Here is a 14,214-nt window from a genome sequence, read left to right as displayed (position 1 = left end):
CATGATTCTTGTGCAGCTACTTTGGCCTTACATTTCAAATTTCCTTTGAATTCCTGACCATTCTTTAGTAATCTGTAAAAACAGTAACAAGTTTATTTGGTTTTGGCATCTATTTCTTCAGGTAAAATATATACTGAAATAATCTGTTATGTAATATATGTTTGTGTGTGTGTGTATGTATGTTTTATCCACGCACTTTTAAAAGAGTTACTCGTACACCTACTCATTTGATTGCTTCCGGTGCAGCAGTAACTGCATCATATTAATTCACGATAATAGAACTCCTCACTACTCTGATTCAGAGTAATGATTTATAGTCATTGGTATCCTGCTGTGGACTTCTTTCAGCTGTCATTCTCAGATGGCAAGCTTGTTATTTTTAATATAGAATGCATTATTTTCTCCACTAGAAAAGGCCAGTGTCACAGACATGGATATGCTTAATTTAAGTTTCCCCACTTTGGACAAAAATGTGTGATTTACTTTCTAGTCCTCTACAATTTGTGGTTTACTAAATAACCCCCCTTGATTTGGAGTTTCTAAAATGCACTGCATGTTAGTTAATGGTAGAGAAGAAATGTATGCTTTGGAGTTGTGATGTTGGGTGGTAAATAGAAATCCTTAAAAGAACACTCCATTTAAGATAGATAGATATAATTTTTTATTTTTTTTAATTCTGGGATTGGACACCTGTTGTCAGCACGCTGTGCGTGCAGCCGTCCAATATGCACATAAACGATATTAGCCAGTTTGGGACTCTTGTTCCACATTGACTAATGATACCCCAAAGAGGCTGCTGGAGGTGGCGTTACACCTTTGGCATTAAAGGTGTTAAACTCTGCATGTGCAGTACTTCATAGCGAAACACCGCACATACAGACTCCAGGTACCATAACCACTTCAAATCATTGAAGTAGGTATGGAGCTTGCAGTAACGCTTTAAAAGAAAATCATATTAAATAAAGGTTAACACACATTATTTCAATGTTTTATTCAGTTCCTATTTCCAGAGAATTTAAATGGACACTACAGGCACCCAGACCACTTCATCTCATTAACCCCTTAAGGACACATGACGTGTGTGACACGTCATGATTCCCTTTTATTCCAGAAGTTTGGTCCTTAAGGGGTTAAAGTGATCTGGGTGCAGTGTTTCTGTCCTCTTCATTTCTTCATTGCAGATTTAAGGGAAATTGAAATGTTTACATTAAAGTGTTAAGACTGCCCCTAAAGGCTGTCTTCTAGACAACCACCAGTTTAATTCTGTGAAACGACACTTAACATCATCACGCGTTGCATGAGTAGTATGTCCAGCGTCCTCTAAATCCCCATGGGAGTGTATTGATTCAGTGCTTTCCTATGGGGAGTTTGTAACACTTAAATTGCTGTGGGGGGTGGCCTGGGAAGAGGAATTGATATGCCCCTTTTGCAGGTACTACTTCTAAAAAGAAAAGTTGCCTGTTTACATGCCAGTTTTTGCCCTTTGGCTGTCAAGGAGATCAAATTACTTTATACTTGCAGATTGACTTGGCAACACAGGTTTTTCTACCTCCAGATTTATTTTCCATATATCTAAAGAATGCGAAGGGCTAATAAAAATATTTTGAAATTTTTGCGTAATAACTGTAAGTGGGTCATTAAAAGAGCATTCTAATTAAAATAAATACGAATAAAATTGGGACATAATTTTATATTATTGAATTTATTTCTCTCAGCAAGAATTTTTTTCATAAATGTCTGTGCAGTTTATTCCACATTATAGTGAGTGAGGCCACTTGTGCAGCATGTTCACTCTGGAAGGGGAGGGGCAAGTGTTGATTTGTGCAAGCCATCAGTTTAGACTTTCAAATGTATGAACTTCTGCTTCCAGCCCCACTAAATGTGACATGGAAGACCACTTTCTGGGTCAATGTGACCGTCAAGAATGCAAAGAAAATAGCCAGGGGTGTACTAAGAAATCATCTTGTAAAGTGGCTCTAGGCACTGTAATTGCTTCATGTTATCACAAGTCCCCTGGCACCAAATTTCTATTTAGTGTTAAACCGTTTTAATGTTTAAATGCTAAACAAGGGTCCCCAGCAGTAGTTCTCTTCTGTATTGCTTAGGCTAATGAGAAAGATTTAGCCTCAGCAGTGAGGGTGGCGATTGGCTGAGATTATCTGACTGAAACTGCCCTTTTTCTGGTATGGATTGGTATTCGTAAAGGGAGACACTGGACCCCTAAAGCATGCCAGCTTGCTAAAGTGCTTTACGTGTGAAGAATGTGTTGTTGTTTTTAATTTCCTTCATTCCCTCGCTCCCTCCTCAAGAGACAGATGCATTTTTTAACTACATCACAATGAGGAACATTCAGCACATAATGGGACACTCCTCTAATGGCTGTTTGAGGTACAACTATTAGAGGTATCCTCAGACAGAAAATAGTGTTCCTAAATCAGAGGGTGCAGGGACAGGCTCTCTAAATCAAAACCACCAAAATAAGCTTTAGTGGTTCTGGTACTTTGAGTGTTCCTTTAAAGCACTGCTTGTTACAAATACTATCATAATGTTTCCTTTGTACTTGAGTCATAGGTCTCTGTCACTATCTGATAGTGTTTAGAGTAGACTTTGTTCTGTGCAGGGTCATAAAGCATAACGTTTTCACATATCCTCAAGCTATATTACACCGTGCATTCCTTTAATGACATCACTGAAATCAAATTTGTTTGGCCATGTTCATGGTTTTACAACGTTGTGTGTAAAAATGATCTACAATATTTTCAATATAGCCAATTGTGTTTGACTACATCTCTGTTGAATCCCAGCTAGATGAACACAGGCTTGCTATCAAAAGTAGTGTACAACACAGGGGATGGTGTGTGTGTGTTTTTTTTTTTTTGTTTTTTTTTTATAAACAAAACATTCACATGCAATGCTGTATATGCTCTTGGATTGTACACAGATGAGAATTACATTCCAATCCATCGGTTGTAAACTAAGTGAAGGCATAGTATACCGAACAGAAATATTGCCTGAGCAACTTAAAGGGACACTCCAGGCACCCAGACCACTTCTGCCCATTGGAGTGGTGTGGGTGCCAACTCCCACTACCCTTAACCCTGCAAGTGTAATTATTGTAGTTTTTTTATAAACTGCAATAATTACCTTGCGGGGTTAACTCCACCTCTAGTGGCTGTCACTCAATTCCCCATAGGAAAGCATCCTGTGGGGAGCGCTAATGCGCATGCACGGTATTGCCGCACATGCGCATTAGGTCTCGCCGGCCGGTGGGTGAGATCACTCGCCCACCGGCCGACGTGATGACTGGGAGGAGTGGCGGCAAGAAGAAACCATTGCCGAGGAACATCGGCGGGGTCTCAGGTAAGTGACCTGAAGGAGTTTTCACCCCTTCAGCTACCGGGGATTGAGGTGGGAGGGAGAGGGGACCTGCAGTGACAGGAAAACGTTTTGTTTTCCTGGCACTGGAGTTTCCCTTTAAGACTGTTATATTTCAAAGCGGCTCTGTCACATTTTCTGATGTTTCTTAACGATGAAAACACCATTGAAACTTCAGCACAATCAGTTAACTTAAGATTAAGTAGGGAATGCCTTGTTTTATGGTAAAGTGTGATGTTGGCAGTGGTTGACAAAAGGTGGCGCTTTCATGTCAATTAATTTCCCACAACCTTCGCTAGTGATGGCTGTTGAAGGGGCATATTCTTGCATATTGCTCAAGTTGCACATTGTGGGTTTGCCCATAGATGCCAAAAATATGAAGACTGCATCGCTTTACCTTCTAGTAATGTGTAAATGTTGCATTTTCAAGAAAAAATATTGTATTTTAGAACAGGTTAGTTTTTTTTTTTTGGGGGGGGGGGGGGGGGGTTTCAAAGCAACATTTCACTGTTGGGAATATAAAGCTGAATCCTAAAACTATTGTCCACACCACCACTTCGCAGGTAAAGAGTGAAAAACCTTTTAAGGACTCTCCTTATTTCGCCTCCTCTAACATCACGAGGGGGAGCTGCGTGCATGCATTCATTAGGCCGTCCCAATAGGAAAGAATTGAATTAATGCTTTTGATTTGCACAGCGGGAGGACATCAGTGTAGTTTCACGGAGTTAAACTCTGTGAAACAGCAGAAAGCGGATGTAGTGGCTTTCCGGTAGACAGCCAATAGAGACAGTCTTTCCCCTGCATTATAAACATTGCCGTTTCTCTGAAACAGCAATATTTTAGTTTGAAGGTAGAGGGAAAGTGCACACAGACCACTTGAGATGGTGTGTTCTGGGTGCCTATAGGGACAACACTAATGAAACGTTTTTAGTATATTGTGCAGTAGTTTTGAATATAAAAAATCAAAACCCTCTTCTCCAGTATGCAAACTAGAACAGCAGAGGTTGAAAGTGACATTGCTGCTTATTCACCTGCTTGCTTTAGTTTGAGTATTTCACTTCATTAGATTTGACAGGTCTGTCCCACATTGCTTCTCCAGCTTTAATGCTACAATACATGTACTTTTTTGCTAGCATCTCTTAAGAGCTTGAATAGTACAACTAAACAGTCTGGGAATCCAGTCTATAAATAAATGTTCAGTGTTTGCTTAATAATTCTACACTTAAAGGGACACTAGTCACCAGAACAACTCCAGCTTATTGGATTTGTTCTAGTGAGTAGAATCATTACCTTCAGGCTTTTTGCTGTAAACATGGTCTTTTCAGAGAAAATACAGTGTTTACATTACAGCCTAGTGATAACTTCACTGGTCACTCCTCAGATGGCTGTTGGAGATCCTTCTTGGGTCATGGCTGCCTGAAATGCATCCAAACATTCAGTGTCTCCTCCCTCTGCATGCAGACACTGAACTTTCCTCATAGATATACATTGATTCAATTCATCTCTATGAGGAGATGCTGATTGACAAGAGCTGTGTTTGAATTGTGCTGGCTCTGTCCCTGATCTGCCTCTTTGTCAGTCTCAGCCAATCCAATGGGGAAGCTTTGTGATTGGATAAAGCTACCTTTTCTGATGATGTCCCAGGAAACTGGGACAAAGCAAGCAGCTCCAGAATTGAATACAAGTAAGATTTTACTATAGGCATGAGGGAACCAGGGGGGCTAGATGGTGGTTTTAACCCTATAGGATCAGGAATACATGTAAAGTGCTCCTTTAAATCATGACACGAATGCAAAGGGGGGAGAGAGACGTGAATGGAAAGGGGAGGAATATGAATGGAAGGGTGGGGGAGGAGATATGGATGAGGAAAGAGAGATGAGTGGAAGGGGGAGAGAGACATGGATGGATGGGGGGAGAGAGAGACATGGAGGGGAACAGAGATAAGGATGGAAGGGGGGAGAGAGATATTTGGGGACAGACATGGAGGGCCAATCCGCACCTCCTAATAGAGCTGTATTAAATCAATGCATCTCTATGAGGAAAATTCAGCGTCTCCATGCATAGCGTGGAGACACTGAACGGCAGTGTTACACTCTGTGCAGCACTGCCGCAGGAAGCACCTCCAGTAACCATCTGAGGAGTGGCCACTGGAGGTGTCCCTATGAGGCAATGTTAACACTGCCTTTTCTCTGAAAAGCCAGTGTTTGCATGAAAATGCATGAAAGGAATGATTCTACTCACCAGAACTACTACATTAAGCTGTAGTTGTTCTGGTGACTATAGTGTCCCTTTAACCTTGCTTGGCAGCCTACATGTGGTCAGAACCCTGTGGGTAGGACTTGGTTTTAAATGCCTCAATAGCATTTGTAAGGTTATATTCCTATGATAAAATCATTCTATACTCTATTATATAATTAGGTTGCCTTTGAATGTAAGCCTATTTATTGTCCATATGATCATGGGATTTATTTTTAGACAATTAACGAGGACCTAAAAAATAACTTTCAGAAAGGATTGTACTTTTAAAGGATGTATAGCTGTATAGTATTTTGTATACACATTCTAAGTTTTGGTGTGTGTTTTTTTTTCATGCTTTCCAGCATTATGGGAGATATAGTCCACAACATCTGGAGCACCAAAGATTGTGTACCCCTGGACATAATCTGTAACAGGGCTGGCTAAAAGGTTGATCGTCAGCTGGCAAAGCATCATGGGAATTGCATTGGATACTTAGCGTTGGTCAGTGACTAGTGCTGTAATTATAGTCACGGGCTCCCAATTTACATTGTGTTCAAAACGTAATATACATGTTCATTATGTAAAGCTTCCTTCTAATTCTGAATGTTTTTAATGGCACAGGACAAATTACTATATAAATTTGTCAAGACTTATTTTTATTGCAGGAAGTGTTTCATTGCTTTTCTGATGCACCCGAGATGCTAGACTTTGCACTGTCTATAGTTTAGTGTTAAGTTATACATACTGCTGTCAAAACGTGTGTGTTCTGTTTTTGATTTTCTGGCATTTGCAAAGCACTGACCTAGATGTTTCTTTCCAAAGCATAAACTTGAAAAGTGGTGTTAAACATATTTTTTTGTTCCACCATCAACTGTGCTGTAAGGCAGTGAGTGACCAGCTGAACCTGGATATTTTTAGATTTGCTTTCACAAAAATGAACACATGACTTTCATACGAAAATGTAAATGAGTCTCTTTTTAGAGTTCTTAGTCTTTGTATTTGCTTGCTAAGGTCTGCTCGGCAGTGATTTCCCTGCAGGTGATGGGGCCTCTTTGTGGCCATGGTAACTTTGTTGCACCTCATTATTCCAACATAATGCCTTTTGGGTAGTGCATAATGGTGAAGCCTCATTCATCAACAGCTGCTCTACTATGGCCGTTATTTCTCATTGAGAAACATAGAAACATAGAATGTGACGGCAGATAAGAACCATTCGGCCCATCTAGTCTGCCCAGTTTTCTAAATACTTTCATTAGTCCCTGGCCTTATCTTATAGTTAGGTTACCCTTATGCCTATCCCACGCATGCTTAAACTCCTTTACTGGGTTAACCTCTACCACTTCAGCTGGAAGGCTATTCCATGCATCCACTACCCTCTCAGTAAAGTAATACTTCCTGATATTATTTTTAAACCTCTGTCCCTCTAATTTAAGACTGTCCTCTTGTTGTGGTAGTTTTTCTTCTTTTAAATATAGTCTCCTCCTTTACGGTGTTGATTCCCTTTATGTATTTAAAGGTTTCTATCATATCCCCCCTGTCTCGTCTTTCCTCCAAGCTATACATGTTAAGATCCTTTAACCTTTCCTGGTAAGTTTTATCCTGCAATCCATGAACCAGTTTAGTAGCCCTTCTTTGAACTCTCTCTAAGGTATCAATATCCTTCTGAAGATATGGTCTCCAGTACTGCGTACAATACTCCAAGTGAGGTCTCACCAGTGTTCTGTACAATGGCATGAGCACTTCCCTCTTTCTACTGCTAATACCTCTCCCTATACAACCAAGCATTCTGCTAGCATTTCCTGCTGCTCTACTACATTGTCTGCCTACCTTTAATTCTTCAGAAATAATCACCCCTAAATCCCTTTCCTCAGGTGTTGAGGTTAGGACTCTATCAAATATTCTGTACTCTGCCCTTGGGTTTTTACGTCAAAGATGCATTATCTTGCACTTATCCACATTGGGGGGAGAATGGGGGCACTGTTCCCAAACATGTATTTCAACCTTTGTTGGATGGGAGTAAAGTAAGAGGTTTTTCTTCCTGAATTGGTTGGTATTGTTAGGCTTTTGTCTAATTCAATTAATACTACCGGTATAAATTTTACACTGGGATGTAGTATAATGTGCTAGGTTTACCTCTTGCACCCCACTATGGCTGAATATTGCTTCTATGTAACAAAATTATTCACACAATGATGGGAGTAGCCTCCAGTTTACTTATATATTGCATTAAAATTGTTGTTGTTTTTTTTTTAATCCCATACCCTTGTTCAGAGTTACTTATGTAATGTGGAATGTGGTCTTCAACTGCAGTTCATATAGGTTGAGTGGAACTCCTCAATAAGTCAGTGACTGCCTTGCCTCAGCAGTAGTTTATTATACATAGCCCAGTTCATTTTGTGAACATAACTTTGTGCAGTGAGACCCAGAGCTGCCAGCTGCATAGAGAGGGAAGGGGGTAGTGTGTGTGTGTGTGTGTGTGTTTGTAATATATTTGAAGTCAGGATTCTGTCTGGGCATATGCAAATGAGTTTAATAAAGAATCAAATTTTTGCCTCCTGTTGAACTAGTCTGCATATGCCCACCCAGAATCCTTTGCAGTAACATTACTTACCTCTGATCTAACGACGACAGGGTCTCCTTGCTGAACTAGTAATGACACCCCAGCCAATCCAGTGCTTCTCAATGAGATGCCTGACATTTGTAGAAGAACACTCTCCCAACTATCTGATTAATGGACAGCCAAGTGCAACTGACATGTTTTGTGTCATGCCATTTTTTATTTCTTACAATGGCTGATATATACAGTGACCTGATTAGAAAATGGTTCCCTACTCTGTCAGCCTTCTGTACTACAGAATTTGCAAGTATCCCATATTCAAAATATGCAGGATATACTCTTCCTCAAACATCTTATTTTGGATAAACAAAAGTAGCATTTTCTCAAACTCCATCACTTTCAACCTGTGCCCCCTGCTTCTTCAGCTCATATGATGCCTAATTTCTGCTTCAATGTATAAGTACGTATACACATGTACAAACACTCCACACCGAAATAACACATTTAGTCAGAAACTCTGACTGCTGCAAAAAGTTTGACTTGGGGTACTAGATTTTGATTCACTTTTGGTCCTTGTTAAAGATCTGGATGTGGCTTTGCCAATCAGGAGGCTTTTGTTCTGTTGCGTGCAGTCTTATGTTTTCCTAGAAGTTTTGCCTCACACCTTACTGACCAATCCATTCTTATTGCCCTGTCTCAGGAATGATTTGGTCAGTAATTGATGGGAATTTATATATGGTACACATGCCGTACAAATATTTGGGCAAGCAGAGGGTATTAGACACTGAAATGGGTAAGCTTATAGTTGCAGATGTATTCTAAAAATAGCTTTATATGTAAACACTTGTTTGAAGGGACCATAAGTTACGCAAGGAGCATAATTTATGATGCTAGGAAGGTCCCTTTAAGGGTAAAAACTATTTCATTTTTGAATGAGTTACAATCTTGGCAACCACAAAGTATTTAGCAAAATTTTCAATGAGTGTGTTGATAAAATCTTGGGATTGGTGGTTACTGATTGTATAGAGAACTCCAGTCTTGTTGTTAAGGTAACCTAAAAAGAGTAAAGCTTTAATGCTGTATGGAGTTATATATTTAATGAATATGTAATTCTTAACGAATAGACCAGGGGTAGGCAACCTTCGGCTCTACAGATGTTTTGGACTACATCTCCCATAATGCTTTTACAGCCATATTGCTGGCAAAGCATCAAGGGAGATGTAGTCCACAACATCTGTAGAGCTGAAGGTTGCCTACCCCTGGAATAGACGTTCTCTGTTCTTTCTGTGTTATAATAAATGCTGTGTGTATGCACATATATTTGTGACTAGGAAGTATGTGATGGTAGCAGGTAGGCTCTCTAATTTTAATGCTAAATGTGGAATAAGCTGTTTATCCACTGTAGAACGCACATTGGTTTATTTCATAAACAGACCGCTGTAAGCAGTACGCACTCTGAAGCAGCGTTTCATAGACCGGATGTGGAGTAGATGGATGACTGTGTTCATGTGATTGTGGTGAGAGTTGAGTTTAACTGGTTAATCTTAACCTTTTTTTCTTTTTTTTTTCTTCCCCTCTCTCTTTGCAGTGACTATTTATTCAAGTTGCTTCTGATTGGAGACTCTGGTGTGGGAAAGTCTTGCCTTCTGCTCAGGTTTGCAGTAAGTATCCTTCTAACCTTTTTTTAATTTATTTTTTTTGTATGTGTTTATGTATTGCACCAACAATGTGACAGAGCAACATTAACACTTATACATCTGGTATCTCCCTTTGGTTCAGAGCAGCATGAATTAGTTGTTGCATTAATTCAACAAAGTGCTTTCTTTTTTTTTTTTTTTGTACATGCTGATCAATATTATACAGTACCCACACCTTTTTTTTCTGACATATATTCACACTTTAAGATACTCTGTATCCCAGATTTATCCTGTTGAATTGACATCTGATGTCTGTCTATGCATTTGGAATAAAACACACTGTAATTATGTTATTGGAACCATGTTGAGATTATTGCTGTATGATCGGGTGCACCCTGGGGTAAGTATCTATTAGAAAATGTGTAGACTTTGGATATGGATATGAAGTCCTTCATAGACCTAGTCTACACTTTTTTTTTTTTAGGTTCAATTTGGTATTCAAATGAAGGTAGTTTGGTATTAAGAGGCTTAATAAGTAAGATTCTTTGTCCACAACATTACACCAGCAGCCTAGCCATTCACACAAGGCAGAGTTGGTTTGTGTGGTTGTAATTTTTATTTATTACACTACCATCTATCAATTTCCACTGTACTTGGGTTTCTATAGTATAAGGAATACAAAACACCCTTTAACACTTATCCTATTCCAGCGTTGTTATCATTCAGTGCTGGGTCGGTTCTCCAATGCCATCTGATAGGGGTGGAGGTTAATACGCATGTGGAGTGAGTGCCACAAGCGCATTAACCTCTCCCCTGGGAAAAGCATTTCTGCAATACTTTCCTATGGGAACTTAACTGACGCTGGATGTCCTCATGCAGAGAGTGAGGACATCCAGCATGATTTACGCGACCAAAAGTCGCTTAACCACCAGGGCTACTGGGGTCTGTCAGGCACCATTTCATGCCTCTTCTACCAATGCCAGAAACACAAATATTCTAAAGCATAACATCCGTTCGCTTGCCTAAGATAAACCCTGTAATGTAAGTCTTTGCACATTGGATGAGAATGATCAGCTGACACTCTCAGCCAATGACCTACTAATGGAAGTTCCTGCTTAGGAACATCCATCTCTCTGGCAGACCCTAGGTAAGAAGTGAAACCATTCTAAAACCGTTTGACTACTTTCAGTGTGGAGAACTGTAGTGGATATGGTGCTTGGGATCTTTAAATTCTTTATTTTTCTTGTGCATGTAAAGACATTTAACATTTTGTCTTGCGATGCCACAACAGCATTAGCAAGCCGATTAAGAACAGTAGGTTTAACATGGCATGCGATTTGACAGCACATTTTTATTTTTAATTCTTTATTTTTGAGTGCAGTGTTAAATTTACATTTCAGCATTATCACATAGCTTCAGAGGTAGAGTAACAATGTATCTGTTAACGTCATCATGGTGTGCTGCACTTTTTTTGTTTTTAGTACATAAGTTATAGCAGTTTACAAACAGGCGTACCAGCAAACCTGCTGAACAAAATATGAGGGTAAAGATTGAAATGAGTTTGTAATTTAGTGTTTGTAGTGTTTAGTTTCAGTGTTTGTAGTTTAGATTAAGTTAATAGTTAGATGAGTAGCGTGCAGTTCTTCTATTAGCGTAGACATCAATAGATTGTGTAACATAAGGAGCTGTGTTGGGGTTTGAAGATGTTGGGTGCATACAGGTGAGTGTCTTCTAGTAAGAAGAGTAATGTTATTCAGGCTAAGCATGCTACCTATGAACATATTCCTTCAGGCATGACATTGGTTAGACAGACATGTGGAAACAGAGGACATAATACTTCTCATTTGGTTTGTCGTGGAAACCATTAAAATAACTCAAGAGTAAAGCTACAAAAAACAATAACAACAACAAGGATTATGGTTTCTTGTTTCAGGTCTATGGTATGTGTGGACCTCGTATGAGCAGGCTGTAGTGTAGCGATATGTTGTTAGTGTGTAGGCTAGGGTGCATGAGAAATGCAGGCTAGTAACACAATTATGGTATCCATACATTCTGAGTGTTGTCTGTGACTGTCATAAGGCAATTACAGCGTGGGTTAAAGTGTGCATAAAGCATTTGTCAGTATGTTATCACTTATAACTTTGCTTATCTGCAGGTTAGTGAGTCCGTGGCAGTTCAGTGTTAGGCATGTCAGCCATGTAGATAAAATGCAACAGGCGTCTCAATGAAGGGTACAGCAGGCGTGAGACACATGTAGCTAGTCCACTCCCGGCCCTTAACCCACGCCAGTTCTCGAGGCCTGTCGCTTGGCAGCAAGGTTCTGTTCGGCAGTATGGGGTATCCAGCCGTCTCGCGGGAAGCAGGAGGTCATGTTGGCAGCGGTGTCAGAGCTCCGTTCTCCGCCATAGCCCCTAAACTGGACATCTCTGCTGCGGAGGTCTGCTCCGGTGTTGCTGTGTGGGGTGTGTATCCTTTCTGCCTTCTGTGTTGCGGCGTTGGCCGGGAGGGTTTGAAGCTTGCTGCGTTGGGTGCCGGGGTTTTGGTCGATGGGAATACTCGTGTGCTTGGGTTGTTTAAAGATCCTGGTGTCGCTTGCTTGCGCATTGTAGCGTGCTCCCCAGAGGTATGGCACCCTTTCCCGCCTCAAGGCCCGCTGGAGTCTGCGTTGCCGGATGGCCTTCCTGGAGGCTCGTGGTATTTGCACGTAGTGGCTACGTCTCGTTGCCGGTCTTATCCACGAGGCCACCATGGTATTCGCTTGGTGGGGGGTTGCTCCACGGCTCTGCAGAGCATCCCTGAAGCTCGCGCAGAGCCGATCGAAGAGCTCCAGCGGGGACATGGGTGGCTGGGTGTGGGTTTTCCGCCCTCTTGGTTTGTGCCGAGCGGCCATTTTGGCTGTGCCCCATGTGCCTGGCGTTACAGCGTTTCTTGTAGCTGGCGTCCCTGCTTTCCAGTCTGGTCGGTATGTCCAGTGGGGACCGGGATGACCCCCACCGGTCCAGAGGGGGGAGGGGTAGGCTGAGTCAATTTTGCTTGAGGGCTCTTGTGCCGAGGAGAGCAGCCGTCTCCCCCCGGCTTCAGCCCCCGTAGGCCGCATTTGGATCTCTGCTTTCCTGGTCCTGACGGGCCTCGGGATGGTATCGTTAGGTGCAGTGGGGCACTCCCTACATGGGTGGTGCACCCTCGGGCGTCTTTGGGCTTTAAAACTGCCGCTTATGTCCCGAAATCTGCCCGCCAGGCAGGAGCTCATGTCAGACACGTCTGCACGGCTCGGTGGTCAGGCTCCGCCCCTGCTTGGGATCTTTAATCTTCGTATTACATTATTCCATGCCAATGTAAATGTACTTTGGGCAAAACATTGCTTCCTCTTTACAGTTATTTTATCCAACAACAGTTAAACATTTTCATGCTGTCTAAATTGGAAAGATGGCGTTTCAATCAGGGCCAGCGCCACCATTAGGCGGACTAGTCATTCGCCTAGGGCACTGGTCTGCTAGGGGTGCCCACCAGGATATTTCCTGGTGAGCTGCCCCTGTCTTGGGCCGCAGCGCACCCCCCAGCACCGGGTCGATCCTCCAGGCGCCCGAAAGTGGGGGTGCCCAGAGGAGCCCTTTCATAGAGGGCCCAGGAGGTGGTGCCCTTGAAGCTGTCCTTCAGTATGGCAGAGCAGGCACCTGCTTATCTTGACGGCAGGTGCCCGCTCTGCTGAGAAATGCCGAAGGAGATGGGGACAGGAGGCAAGCAGCTGTATTGTGGGTGGCGAAGGAGGCTGTTTTTGCAGCTACTCACTCCTCCATTGCGCACCCTCTGTGATGCCGTGAGCTGGAAAATGGCGTAATTGTGGCCCCGGCCACTAAACCGCGCGCTGGAGAAGTGATAAGATGCCCCACACTGGACCCCAGGGAGGTAGGGAGGCTGAATTTGCCTCAAAAATACAATTGTGAGTCTGTGTGTTTATCTGTGTGTCTGTCTGCCCGTGAGTGTCTGTGTCTGACACTGAGTCTGCTCGTCTGTGCTAGTCTTATGTATTCAATGCATTTGGCGAATTTAATTTATAATTTACCACAGTGATAAATTATGTATTCAAAATGTACAATGTATGTATTAGGCAGTATGTGTGTGTGTGTGGATGCATTTATTGGGCTGTGTGTGTGTGGATGCATTTATTGGGCTGTGTGTGTGTGGATGCATTTATTGGGCTGTGTGTGTATGGATGCATTTATTGGGCAGTGTGTGTGTGTGTATGGATGCATGTATTGGGCTGTGTGTGTGTGTGTGTGTATGGATGCATGTATTGGGCTGTGTGTGTGTGTGTGTATGGATGCATGTATTGGGCTGTGTGTGTGTGTGTGTATGGATGCATGTATTGGGCAGTGTGTGTGTATGGATGCATGTATTGGGCAGTGT

General features: G+C 42.0%; 1 protein-coding gene across 1 annotated transcript in view; it reads left to right on the top strand.

The window, feature by feature from the left end:
• RAB1A (RAB1A, member RAS oncogene family) overlaps window positions 1–14,214 on the top strand; it is a 38,813-nt gene that overhangs the window by 12,586 nt on the left and 12,013 nt on the right. Inside the window, exon 2 of the mRNA XM_063443780.1 lies at window positions 9,759–9,831. Coding sequence (XP_063299850.1) covers window positions 9,759–9,831 — 73 coding nt within the window. The remainder of the gene's footprint in view (window positions 1–9,758; window positions 9,832–14,214) is intronic.

Source organism: Pelobates fuscus, chromosome 2 (genome assembly GCF_036172605.1).
Source record: "Pelobates fuscus isolate aPelFus1 chromosome 2, aPelFus1.pri, whole genome shotgun sequence".
NCBI lineage: Eukaryota > Metazoa > Chordata > Amphibia > Anura > Pelobatidae > Pelobates > Pelobates fuscus.
Note: the sequence above shows the minus strand (reverse complement) of the source record. Positions and strands in the feature narration are given on the sequence as shown.